The 14,579-nt window shown below is 38.0% G+C and overlaps 1 protein-coding gene across 1 annotated transcript in view; it reads left to right on the top strand.

Annotated features, from left to right (window-relative positions):
• CDKL5 (cyclin dependent kinase like 5) overlaps positions 1–14,579 on the top strand; it is a 107,456-nt gene that overhangs the window by 41,499 nt on the left and 51,378 nt on the right. The window contains exons 3-4 of the mRNA XM_068962994.1: positions 3,315–3,360; positions 13,478–13,614. Of these exons, the coding sequence (XP_068819095.1) occupies positions 3,315–3,360; positions 13,478–13,614 (183 nt within the window). The remainder of the gene's footprint in view (positions 1–3,314; positions 3,361–13,477; positions 13,615–14,579) is intronic.

Raw genomic sequence — 14,579 nt, 5'->3', positions numbered from 1 at the left:
GTAACAAGCAGGTGAAGTTGTCTCCTAAAGGAGAGCCAGGAGGATATGGCCTCTATCGTGGCAATGAGCTGACATGAGGCAAAAAGTGCAGATGTTGGCTGAAATAAGGACCGATGAGAAACCCAAAAGGAAGGAAAGAAAAGAACAAAACCGATAGGGCAGTTTTGATTAATTCACTCATGAAATAGTCATTCATGAAATATTTATTGAAAACCTACTATGTGCCTGCCATTCTAGACACTTAGGATGCAATAGTGAGTGAAACACATAAAGCAGTTACGAAAAGTTCAGCCTTAAAGTTACAAGGTTTCTAATGGAAACTTTAGACATATAGGAGTAGAAACAATATTTGAGGTTGTTAGAAGAAAACTTTTCTAAGTTCTTTTATTTCCAGGTAATATTAGTTCAGAAACAAACCTCTGATCTCATTGGTACCTAAAGATTTTTTAATGATTGTATTTAGTGTTGGCTGTGGTTGTAGAGTGGGTTCTCATGCTGCTGAAAAGAACTGTAAAATAATATATTTTTGGATATATCAGTTCATGCCCCTTGACCTATCAGTTATAGAATTATCAGTTACAGAATTTGCTTTATGGAAATGAAGATGCAGATGTTGAAGTATGTTCATTGGTAGACTGGTTAAATAACCATCTATTAAAAATAATGGTTTTAAAAAGTAATGACAGACCAGAATATTCCATGTATAATATCAAATGAATTAAAAGCAACATACAACACAGTATATGTGTGCTCAGGTTCTTCCAGTTTGAGAAAAATTTACTGAAAGAAAATATTATTAAGTATTATTAGGAAGGGTTATATAGTTTTTTATTTCTTTTTATACTCATATCCCTTTATATTCTTCTATATGAGTTCATATTAGTTTTATAAGTAGTATGAATAAAAATGTTAAATTTTTCCAGCATCTTCTCTTAATTGTGTGTGTTTTCCACCATACATTGAATTGACTTTATGTAGAAAACTTCCATTTGTTTGACTTTGTTCTGTAAGTAAATACAAAACCCATATTGAGTGTGTGTGTGTGTATGTGTGTGTGTGTGTGTGTGTGTGTGTGTTGAGGCGAAAGAGGATTTTTGTGGTATTGATGAAAGCATAAATAAAAGAAGAAACATTTCATTTTATTTGACTCCCCCCCTTCAGGCAACTGTTTTATACTGTAAATTCTACTTATGAGATTACCAGGGGGGAAAATCTGATGAATATCTTTCTTCAAGATGGTGGCAGTCATAAATTTAAATATGTAGTCATATCAGTGGGCAGTTTTGAACTAAGCGAGACCTTTTATAAAATCAAACAAAGCTTTAACACTTAAGACGCAACAAAAACGTGCGCACTATAGGATGAAATGCTACACTCAGTTGAAATGTGGGCAGTTGGCCTCTCTTCCTGGATGCCATCCTGCTGCCCCTTTCTTTGTGCTGTGAGCAGTTTTCTCGTAGGGTTTTGTACTTTCCCTTAGACTGTAGGTGGGTTGCTAGCTGGAGCCATTTGAAAAGGAGCAGGGTAAGAAAACAATGTTGGTGTATTGAGAGAGAGTAGCATACCTAGCAGAGTTACCTGGTACCTCTGTTAATATTCTAGGTGATCATCCTCCACATCACTTTTGACTATGCAGTTTTTCTTTCTCAATAATGAAACCATTACAGTATCAAAAAGTACCTGGACAACTGAGTTTAAATCAGAAGGTCTGCCGATATACAAATAAATTGTATCCCAAAGCTCTCTGTACTCTACATTCTGTTTCTCCTGTAAAAAAACAAAAACATAATAACCTTAATAAGAATCTTTTTCCTCAGTAGCCTATAGTACTTTCAGATAATTTTCCCCCTGTAACACAAATATGAAAGCTGGTATTTTCTACTATTTTCAACTGGCAGGTGAGAAACAGGGTTTGATTTACAGACATGGTTATGGCTCAGGGTTTGTTTTTCACCATAATGGTCACTTTTTTGAAATTTATTTTTTTCTCCCTACTTTTATGATTCCCTTTGCCTTTATAAGGAACCTAGGAGAAAAGCATGTATTTTGGATAAGTTAATAATTTTGTACCCTTCTGGTTATTGCCTCATATTGTGTCTGTTTTTGATTTGATGCAGGGACAAAGTTTTATAAAAGGTTTGCTCTTACAGATCTGAAAGTATCCCTACTTAGAGTAGAAAAGAGCAGGCCTGAATTATCCAGACCTTTTTATATGACATGTTGACTTTGAAGAATCTATATATTATTTTGCCAAAAGCTTTTTTATTCCTTTTATAGGCTAGACTATTAGACATGAATTATTTAGCATAGTTATACGCTTAGCATTTCCATTTCCTTTCTAGCCTTTTTATTCTCTTCCAGCCAAAAAAGACCAAAAAAAAAAAAAAGAACTTGTGATGTTTCAGTTGAAAGTAGGGTTCTTCTCACCAACTACTTCTGTTAATTCAGGAGGGCTAAATAAAGGCAGGGGGATGTTAATGATTGGTATTTGGTGGCAAATATTTATCCACTTTGAATTTGAAATGGGTGTCAATGGGGAGGAGCTGGTGAATAACTAGATAGATTAGGAAGATAGATTTGTTAGGAAGACATAAGTGAAAGGAGGAGACTTGGAAGAGGTATTCTGCTACCAGCAACTACCAAGTATTATAGAAGTTTTTTTCTCTGATCTGAGAAACCCAATTAAATGTGTCCCTGGGTTTCAGACGGAGAAGGCAATGGCACCCCGTTCCAGTATTCTTGCCTGGAAAATCCCGTGGATGGAGGAGCCTGGTAGGCTGCAGTCCATGGGGTCGCTAAGAGTCAGATACAACTGAGCAACTTCACTTTCACTTTTCACTTTCAGGCATTGAAGAAGGAAATGGCAACCTACTCCAGTGTTCTTGCCTGGAGAATCCCAGAGGCGGGGGAGCCTGGTGGGCTGCAGTCCATGGAGTTGCTAAGAGTCAGATACAACTGAGCGACTTCACTTCCTGGGTTTCAGAGGGCAATATAGATGTTGTCCATTGTCATCCATCCTGCTGCTTTTGCATTGCCTCAAGACATTGGTGCTGCTGGTTCATTCATGTTCAGCCAGATCAGCCCTTGGTCCCCTAGCCTCTTCCCATTCTCCTTTTCCTTCCCTGACGATGCCTGCAGGGTAGTAAGAAAGATAATTTTGGAACTGAGAAATGAGGGACTGGGGACAAGGAGGATTTATTTTTTATTCTCTAAGTTCTTGCTACTCTGTTTCAGAATATACCTCCAGACAGTTGGGATTCCCAGTTTGAAAAACACCAGAGAATGACTTTTCTTCTGCCTCTTTTCCTTTGCAGGAAACGCATGAAATTGTGGCAATCAAGAAATTCAAGGACAGTGAAGGTATATATATATATTTTTTCTTTCTGTATTTGGTTTTTGTGAATTGAATATGGAAGAGATGAAATCTAGCTGATTAGACTCTGTTCCTTAGATTTTAGAGTCTCAATATCAGAAAGTATAATAAATATATCTTATTGATTATCATGCTTTGCTTTGAAACATCTAGTTCATCTTGTGTGAATATTTTCAAATCTCATGATATCAGAAAATTCACTTTGTGTTTTAAAGAGACAGCATTGGAAATCTTGCTTCAAATGCTGGACAGAAGACATGCTATTTACACTGTTTCCACATACTAACAGTTTAAAATGAGAAAACTTATTTGAAATAAATACTTCTGGGTTCATCCAAGTAGTGAGTGTTGTGTTAAAGGCTTTGGTATTGGTTACTGTGATCTCTGCTTCCTAGTCAGATAGAAACACAAAGATAAGTAGTATGTAGACAGTACAGAGGGAATGGTTTTATATTTAGAATAACTCATTAGGAAAAGAAAAGCTTTTCAAGAAGAAATACCATACTTGGAGGCTTTGGTCACACATACAGACCATTTCAAATGGAGTATTAAATTTGCCCTATACTGGGCAAGAAGGTTTAAAATAAAAGTTAACAACAACAACAAAAATAGTGTACCCAGTGAAAGTAATGTACAGGAGAAAAAATAAAGCATTTCATTAGGCCATTAGGTTTTAAATCCAGACTATTATTGGCCATACAAATACAGCCAAGTAGTAAAACTGACTCCAAAGACAGACGTGGCCTCTAAGAAGATCCAGGTAGCATTTTTTTTCAGTTTTTTTTGACAGAGACTCCAAGCAGAAATATTTTTTACCTCCTAATACAGTGTTCTCATACATAATATCATACATATATAACTGAAGGAAAAGTTTCACAAGGTTATTTTATTAATTAATGTGAGGTTCTTCATTTTCTGTTCTTTCTTGCTCATATAAATTCATACAAGTACCTATTTTGGCATCAAATATTTTGATTTCACCATTAATGAGTCACAGCCTGCCATTTGAAAACTGGTGCTGCAAGAGTGAGAGATCCCACCATAGCATCAGCTGATCATATCTAGTTGGAAGCGTGACAATAGCATTCATAGCCTACCTTCATCAGCACACAGCGACTGTGTACTGTCAGATACCAGCCTCTGTATTTGTGAACATTCACCACCCCTACCTTAGAGACTTAGCAAACATTAAATAACAAATGGGCCTCACTAACAATTCCTAGGGTAGAGACAGTAGTATTTGATGTAACCCAGCTCTGATGTGCTGGTTATGTGGAGCACATGCACGTCAGCTGGGAATTTTAGCCTTGTCTTGGCAGCCTTAAAGAGTAGGCCAAAAAAAAAAGTACTTTTAGCTTATTCTTTAAAAACAAAACCCTAAAAAGCCCTACTTCAAATGATATACCTGTAGTCTAATAGGAAGCAATAGCCCCAGGCCAACCCACTGGGAGACCATTAGAAGTGAGCTCTTTGAGCAGTGGCTTTGGGCTAACTACAGGTGGCCAAGAGACAAATGGTGTTCTACCAAAAAGAGTGGTTGCAACAGTAGATCAAAGCATAACCTTTGCCTGCATATAAAAACTTCTGACTGTGCATTCATCTTGTAAGGCACATTGTCGACCATCAGTTACCACCAGAAATAATGTGTCATCAAATTTTTGAAAAGCAGTGCAATCTAGGCCACATATGTCATTGCTTTAAAAAAAATAAATACCCAATTCTTTACAACCTCTATCCTATAGAATACCAATTCTTAGCTTCAATTAAGTGATATATTTGACCCCACATTAGAGTACCTTCAGATTGGCAGTCAGTAGTGTATCTGTTGAAATTCATTGAGCACTGGGGACTTCCTTGGTGGTCCAGTGGTTAAGATGCTACACTTCCACTGTAGGGGCCTTGGGTTTGATCCCTGGTCAGAGAACTAACAGCACCATGCTGGATGGTGTTGCCAAAAAATAAAAAAATTCACTGAGTACTGAACCAGGTGCTGTAAGATCTATGAAGGTAAATCAGGTCTGGATACTTTCAAGAAGCTTCTGATCAATTAGAATTAAGACATGTAAATAAAAAGCAGTAAAAGAGTAGAAAGCAGTCAGTGCCTGAATCACTTTGCATAATTTTGAGGTAAGAGAGATTATTTCTAGTTGTGGCATCCCAGGACTGTATTGGTAGTTTAAACATTATGGGAAACATTTGATCAGCTCTTATTTCACTGAGCTGACAAAACACAAATCCACTCTGCCCTCATCTCTGCTGGGCCATTATCAGTTACTATCAGAAGCATGCAGCCCCATCATTCACCCACCTTGCACCTGGACACTTTGTAGGCATGCCTGTACATCCTTCTGGAGGGATACTTCCTAAATATTTCAGTGATAGAATATGAAAACGTATCCAATTATTCCTAACTTCTCAGTTCCAGGCCTATCCTAGCACACTTTCCTATTATTTCCAGTTCTCCCTGGGAGACCTAACACAATCTTTTCTGTCTTTACCCTTTTCCTCCTGCCAGAGTATTACCGTGCTTAATGGAAAGCAAGGGAACATGTGCAGTTCATACCCTTTTGGAGTGTGAAGTGTACATAGATAGTCTAGTGTTGGTGAGGATGTCCATTCAACCCCATGTAAACCACTTAATTCTGTATCAGTTTATCATCTTAAATTTTAGTCAAGCTAATTATAAGTAAAAATATCATTTCATGATAATATTGCCCTTATTGTCATATAGCTCCCATGGTTTCCTTTATTAGTTATCCTGAATATATTCTTTTGATATTATACTGACTTTTCTAAATCTTTGTGAAGGTAATGAAATAATTCTGCAAAAACATAGTTAAACTGAAATGGGATCTGAACCTGGTCTGACCCACAGTCAAGCCAATCAAGTATTCTCATGCTGATGGTATCAAGGAATATTTTTTGAGTATATATTATCCTCTGTTAGCTTTAAAAGATTATGATAATGTCCTCTTTTCTTGTTAAATTCATATGTATTCACGAATTTACATAAACCATTTTTTGAGCATCATTTTAAGGTAGACTGCTGTTTAGTTTAAGAAGTTGTTATTATCCTAGGTTATTATTTAAAAGGGAAACCAAAATTTTATAGTAAATAAAAAGTTAAATTGAGAGTTTTAAGTTAAAAAAATAAATTAAAATTATGAAAATAAATTTACTTTATCTTATAGTTAACACAATTTAGATTATAATAGCAACTATTTACTGTTTCTTAGAGAAAAGAATCAAGTGTTATCTTTTGACAGGGTGGGGCAATTTTTACAGTAAAACTATAGGCTATGTCAATGAATGACTTTCACAATAAAAAGGTCATTAAAATTATACAAAAGGTTTTGTCACTTCTTTTTCAGTATTTTCCTGTTTTTTTTTCTTGTCTTCATCCTGTCAGATTTTTTTTTTTTTTTTCTCTCCAGTTAACTGGTATAACTCCATCAGGTCATTTATCAGTGTCTTTGCTATGATTCTCCCTGAAAAACTTTGACACACTGGTGGGAATTAAAAACTCCTGTTAAAAGGAAGGAATGCTTGAGTGAAGACATTTTTATTTGAGATCCTTTCATTTGTTAATATTTTCTATTTTGATGACTTGTTTCTTTATTCATCATCATAAATGTGGAGTCTCAGATAATGAATTCTTGATGATAACCCTGAATGTTAGTATTATAAATTTGTCTATTAATATAAGTTTCCACAGAGAAACACTTAACTAATAAATACCTAACCAACCAGAAGTCTCCACAGAATTAATTCTGCTCGGTATGTATTTGTATTTTTCTGAGAAGAGAAAAATGATCAGAGACCAAAAAGATACTAGAGATTATTTAGTTAAAAGACACTTTTCAGGCTATGTATAATGATAAATTGAGGCTAATCCTCCTACCCTTCCTATAATTCCAGTCTTGTACATTGATATTTGATGTTCAGATGATAATCTTCCATCACTTTTGGATCAGCATTCTCTTATGTGCCAGTGTCTACCATGCTCAATTCTTTAAATAATCCAAGAGCACTAATTTAGATAGCTTTGGACCAGCAAAAATTAAAAACACTGTTCAACCTTTAATTAAAGAAGTCCTGTGGTCTAAAGTTTATTTTTGACAAACTTTTGAATCATCTGATGTGATAGTACCTTTTGTTTATTCAAACTTTTCAGCCCTTCCTGAATGTACGGGTGATAGGGTGAAGAGAGATCCTCCTCACTTGTCATTGGGCCTCCATACATGACAAGGAGGCTGACTTTGAGGGAGTTGTGTAGTAGTCTATGGTTAAGATAGGATTTAGGCTGTGTCTTTGCTTTTCTATCAAAATTGCTTGCATTTCATATCTTGCTCCTGTTTATGGTTTCTATAGATAAATATTTTACCTTGGAATGGACATAGTTGTTCTTAACCATAAGAAAATGTTTAATTGATCATTCTTTCCTCCAGTTTATGTCATCCTTATTTTTACTCAGACACTAGAAAGTTCTATTCTGATCTCAGAATCAAGGGAACTCTGGCCTCTTATTTTGTATACTTGTACAAAACAAGGGTTCATAATCTTTAAATTCAAAAATCTGATTTCTCTGTAAGAGAGGCCTTGAGACAGACTTTCCAACCCTTGGTTAAACAGATGAATCAGTTCACTAAGTTTGAGCTAGTCATGATTTCACCACAATTATTTTTAATGACCAAAATGGATCTCTTTCAAACTTCAGGGATTCTTCTTGGATTTGGTGAACATTTTGTACCTTTCATGTTTTAATCCATTTCCATTGTGCTTTATCTGGCCTTCATCTCTGAAGATTTAAAAGTTCTCATCATTTTTGGTATATATGACAGCAGCACCACCATTCAAACCCTCCTGGCCATTTTTCTTGCCTCCTGTTGATGTTACCTCTTCAGTCAGGGCATCCAGACTCAAAATGGCACCATTATGGTTTTGTACCATGATGGCTTGACTTTTCCCCACAGAGTACGTGTCTAAAGTCCATTTTGGGGTGCCTCTTTGGCTATACAAAAGTGTCAAGTTTGTGATTTCATAAAGTAGGTTATAGTTATTTCTGGACTTCTTTTCCAAGCCCACAGTTCTTTAAAAATAGAGTTACAGAAGAGTTTCTGCTCATCTTTAGATTTTTCTCTTTTCATCATTTATCTTTGCATTTCTTTTGCTCCTGTGATCTTTCTTCTTAAAAATTGTTTTCTTTTACTTTGTATCTCCCTTCTTGATTTTTACGTGTGTTAACTTTCAGCCTTGCTGGCAAGTTTAGAAATAGGTTAGTTAGTTTGTAGGGTTTTTTTAATGTCCTTTTTCTGACCCTACTATTTAGTCATCACTCAGTAGAATTTACAGAACTTTGTCAGAAGCACTACCTGTACTAAGCTAAACACCCTCCATGGTAATTGATGTCCAGGTCTATCAGCATGCATATAAGCAGGAATCACATGGAAGGGCGTTCAGCAGCATCTAGTAGAATGCTAATACTAGTTTACTGCTGAGGAACCACAGCTACTATTTGATTAACTGAGACTAAGACACAGACCCCAGGATCTTCATTGAGCTTTTCTTCCACTGACACTGTGCTGCTTTGACATGTAATGAAGCAGAAACAGTCTAGGCCTGAATTTGGGTGTTCCGACTCACTCGCCAAAGCTCACCCACTGCCTTTACACCATGTCACCTCTGTCCCTGTGTTCTACGTGGTATGACATTCCCTTCATTTGCCCTGAGAAAGTTATTATTTCTAGACTTGGTTTCTTCATTTGTGAACTGGAGTGAAAGTGAAGTCGCTCAGTCGTGTCTGACTCTTTGTGACCCCATGGACTGTAGCCCATCAGGCTCCTCCATCCATGGGATTTTCCAGGCAAGAATGCTGGAGTGGGTTGCCATTTCCTTCTCCAGGGGATCTTCCCGACCCAGGAATCGAACCCTGGTCTCCCGCATTACAGGCAGACGCTTTACCGTCTGAGCCACCAGGGGCTTCCCTGGTAGCTCAGATGGTAAAGGATCTGCCTGCAATGTGGGAGACCCGGGTTGGATCCCTAGCTTGGGAAGTTCCCCTGGAGAAGGAAATGGCAACCCACTCCAGTATTCGTGCCTGGAGAATTCCATGGGTAGAGGTGGCCTGGTGGGCTACAGTCCGTAGGGTTGCAAAGAGTCAGATGTGACTAACACACACACACAACCTAAATAAAAAGCCATGAGATTATTTCATCTGGAAGGCAGAGGGAGTTGTGCCCACTTCAGTGGGCTATGCATCTACCTTTAAAAATCTGCCTTACTCAACAGCCTTGCTACTTTCTGAACCTCTGAGGAGAGAAGCATGTATAAGTGGAATGTGCATTCCTTTTCCCCATCATCTAATCATTTAGTGCCACAATTTTCATCATGAAGTACATGGAGTAGGCCAGGAACCTTTAAAAGTACTCATAGGAACAAGAATAATGGAATTTCCAGATAATGAAGAGTGTGCATTTTTACTTTCACTTACATAATTAATAACTCCACTTTCTTCCTGTTCCCATTCATTATAATCTTAGTGCTGAAGTGCTTACCTCAACTTTTAATAACCGAGTGACATAAATTAGAAGAACCTTCACTTCCTAAACAAGATGAGCTGGTTAAATGACGTATCTCTGCATACTAAGTGATTTTGTGACCTTCTTTTTGATGATTTGTTTTTCTTTTCTGTTTAGCCATTGTTTAGCAAAGTTAGTATAGATTCGAATGATGAATACATATATAACAAAAGTACCAAAATTCAGTGGAGTTTAGGCTCATAATCAATGAGATCTTAATGAAAAGAAATCATGGATTATTAGATTTGGAAAAGGCCATGGGACTTTTTAGGGTACTGTGTGGGTGTGGAGGAGTGTCCATTTAGTTATTTTATGAATGAAAAGTTAAATGGCTTGCCCAGAGTCACATGTTACATTGTTAGTTGGTTAAAAGGGTCCAAAATCTAGGTCTCCTGGATCCTACTTCAGTGTTCCTTCTATGATAGCCATGTTGCTTTGGCCTTTTGGCTTTGTTAGCAAAGTGAAACTGCCGCAAGTTGGTAATGATACAAAGGTACCTGTTTTTCAGTGCCAAGAATTCCCCAAGCTTTTGATTAGAAAAGGTATACCAGCTTTATTTACCTTTTACTTTGTTGCACCATTTATTGTAACCAGCTCCAGCATAGCTTAGGGATGTTCTAATAACCAAATACATGTGTGTTCTTGACCCTTGGTGCTGTCAGTTTTCTGGAACCTTCATTTTTCATAATCACATATTGTAGACTACTAGGGGGAGAGGTGAATAGGGAAAATAAATTCATTTTGTCTTACTGTCTGAAAAATGGCCCTTTCAAAGTACTAGAGACAGAAACTTGAAAACACTGTCCGCAAAACCAGGAAGGCGAAGTGCCTTTTGTTTGATATCATATTGCTGCTTCCCATGTTTTATGGGAATAAGAGCTAGCCACATATGGGCAAAGATTTCCTCATAGCACCATCAAAAGCATTTGTGTAGGAAGTATTTATTGATCTCCTCTGTACCAGGTCCAGTCCTAGGTGGTTGGGTGTGTGTTATTGAATACCAAGCAGAACTTAGACCCGTCGTCCTAGAGCTCTCAGATTAGCAACAGTGGCCACATAGATGGTAAACCAGTAAGCAAACAAATACACCAATAAAGATGGTGGAAAGGTTTGTGAATGAAAGTCAGAGTACTGAGATGAGGACTAATGGGGATGGAGGCTTGCTTTGGCTGAGTGATCGAGTGACATTTAAACTAAAGCCTGAAGGAGCTAGCCCTGTAAAGAGTCTGGTAGTATAATGAGGGTTCTCAGCAGAGGGAACAAGCTCAAAGGCCCTAAGGTTAAAAAATAAAGTTTGGTGCTCTTTTGGGAACCGAAAGACTAACATAAAGGTAGGGAGAGAAGGGCATGAGATGGGGGTGGAAATGCAGACAAGGATCAGGTCGTGAGTAGTACAGTTGTCTCTTGCTGAATTACTTCCTTATTAGAAGACCATGTGTGTGGCAGTCTGTGTCTTAGAGATAGATGGATTTTAGTTTGATTACCTCAACCTTGGGAGTAACTCAGATGGGACAGCAGAGAAACAGGTTGGCCTTCTTCATAAGATTGGAGGCATTTAGCCTCCCTACTCTTTAGCGCTTCTGACAGTTATAAAACACCAGTTCTCTGGCCTAGCCCTGGTTTGCAGAACAGCTGGACATCTGCCCCCACCACAAGCCTCTAAGCTACTTTGGAAAGTCCTCTAATCACGTCACAAACATTGCCCCTACTGCCAGGTGGCCCCCTGTTTCATGCTCCAACACGGGCCCTTGAGGACCTGGTTTCCAGCTAACCCCCTGATGTGGGTGGATTGCTCTACTGTCTGTGCCACTGTCCACCTTTGCTACTGCTGCTTCCTGCCTTCTGATAGGCAGAATTCCTGTTCCAGGATTCTCCAGCAGTTTTCTTGAAGTAAGGAGAGTATTTCACTTGTGTAACCAGTTCACAAAGGAGCGTTGACTTTGTTTCCTGTTTATTACAGATACTCCAGGGGCTACTACAAAGCCCATGGTTTTATTATAGTGTTTTTTCTTTAAACTCAGTTTGAAGGGAGGTGGGGTAGGGGAATTCCCTGGTTGTCCAGTGGTTATGACTTGGCATTTTCACTGCCAGGTCCTGGATTCATTCCCTGGTCCAGGAACTAAGATCTGAGCTATGTGGGGCGACCATAATCTCAGAGATACTGCTGGCCCTGCATTTAGGATCTCCCTTCCCTCTTTGGTCCCATTTAGGGCCTTTCTCTAGTGTACTTTGCTTAGGAAACATTTCTTTCTTGAAGGCATCTTCATCTTTCTCGTCTCTGTCCCTAACCCTATTTTCTTCCTTCTCAGACATGCCTGAATGTGAGGGTCACACAGCTTAGACTTTCAAGCTAGGATTCTGACCATTACCCAAAACCTTAGGGTCATATGTATTTTAGAATTCATAACTTAGATTTTAGAATGGAAATATGGCATGTCACTTTAGGATCCTGTGATCAGGTGTTATTTCTAAAGCAAAACGTAAGAATTATTTATACTAACTAGGTTAAACAAAGACTTATAAGTGGTTTCATGTTAGTTCAGGTTTTGCTCCTAAAGAGATTTTCCTTAAAGTTAGAAAAAAAAATATCAGTTTTTAGACTGATGTTTTTGGTTTTCAGAATGCTGATTAGGGATTAAGGCCCTATATCCTTCTTTGTATATACATATGTAACTGTGGCGGTTAGGATGTCCCAACTAGATCTAAAGCTATTATAAAAATTCCTTTAACATGAAATAGTACCTTACTTGCTCCCCTGCCAATTGATCCATTAGAGTTAATGTGACTTCTGTCCTTCCTCTGTGTCTGAGGGTTCACCGTGAGTGGAGTTGATGATACAAAAGGGTATATTGGTTCAGCATAAGTTCTCCATTCCAGTACACTACACTCCCTGGGGGAGGACAGATGGACATGCCACAGGAGGACAGCAGGAACTGGCAGCAGCCACTGTTCAGAGAGATCAGTCACCCTTAGAGTTTCCTGCAGGTTGACTATGAGCTGCACTGTGGATGCGTGCAGGGCACATGACCTCTGCTCACAGAGGTGACTTGCGTGCAGCCTGGGAAATAAAATGCTCTTTTAAGCCAAAGCTTCAGGCCCAACTTGAAAATTTCAACTGCTACAGATGCTGCATGGAAGCTCCTCTGCACAGTGATATGACTGATTCCTTTTTACCCTTTTAAACTCCTCCTTCCTCTGTATGTAGGGGTAGGGTTAACACGACAGTGGATTCCTATGTCGTATCTGTAAGTCTGTTTTATGTATACACTTTGCAGTAAAGAGTACAGGAAAATACAAGCAGAAAGTTAGGTTCATGCTGGTCAAGTAAGCCTTTTCTTCTATAAGTTTCTTATTCTTGATCCTTTCAACAGGAAAATCTGATATTTGATATTCCATCCTTGGACTTCTTATGCAGAAGTACTCAAAGTGGAAAGTGAAATTAGTATGTTTTCAGTGTTCTTAGAATTTCCTGAATAGTGGTTTGAAAGCTTTAATTTTACTCTATTCACCATTGTTTACATTCTAGAAAATGAAGAAGTCAAGGAAACGACTTTACGAGAGCTTAAAATGCTTCGTACTCTCAAACAGGAAAACATTGTGGAGTTGAAGGAAGCCTTTCGTCGGAGGGGGAAATTGTACTTGGTGTTTGAATATGTTGAAAAAGTAAGTCACTGACATAGTAGAGATCTGCCTCATTCTTTTATTTAGCGCTGTTTCTGATGCTATTAAAGTATTATTGTTGAATGTGACTTGCCATTGTGCTCTTAATCTGACTGTAAAAATGAAAGTATTACCCACAGTCATTAGAAATCCTGAAAAAATATTGAAGGATTTTGTACCCTTTAACCATACAGAGATAATCTTAAATTTAAACAGTGTATTGATTTGGCTTCTGAAGTCTTAGACTCTATCTTCAACAAGTAATTTTTAGACTTGGTTTGTTTTAATTAAACTTAAGCAAGGCCTCTGAGGGAGAGGCACATAAATTGACAGTGACGGTACAGGATGATAGAAGTATGTGTAAGATACTGCACAGGCACAGGGTGTCTGAATCAGACCTAGATGGCTAATGAGTGGGCTCATGAAGCAGCCTTTTTGAATTGCCAGTGTTGTAGCTTTATTTGAGGGAAGAAGATGTGCCAGGAGCCAGAAGGTAAAGCTTGAGGAGGTAGATGAGACCACAAGTAAGGAATTAGAAGCGTGGGAGAAAAGAAGATAAAGCACATATTGTTCGAGTTGTCTCTGTACTTGCTTTAATATTTTTATAATTGTTACTAACTGTTAGTGACAGTTTTAATCATATGACCTGAGGGGGAATGTCCAATGCCATAAACAATATTGTATACCTATGAATTTCTTGAACAGCAACTGACTTACATCAGTTGGTTATTGTCAAGAACTGAAATAAGTGCTTTCACAAGAATAGAATAAACTGGAGCCAGACAGACCTTTCAGAGGTTTCCTTACTGAGTAAATAGGTGGCTACTGCTGATCTCCTGTGTTCTTATCTAAAATTAAGACTGGAGAGGTTTATCTTTGCTTTAGGTCAAATCTCAGGTGCTTTCTGTGTCATAAATGACAGGGTATCACCACCAGCATCATCATCATGAAATGGAAAGCAGAGTTGC

This window comes from Capricornis sumatraensis, chromosome X (genome assembly GCF_032405125.1).
Source record: "Capricornis sumatraensis isolate serow.1 chromosome X, serow.2, whole genome shotgun sequence".
In the NCBI taxonomy this organism is placed as follows: domain Eukaryota; kingdom Metazoa; phylum Chordata; class Mammalia; order Artiodactyla; family Bovidae; genus Capricornis; species Capricornis sumatraensis.
This window is presented reverse-complemented; position numbering and strand designations above follow the sequence as displayed.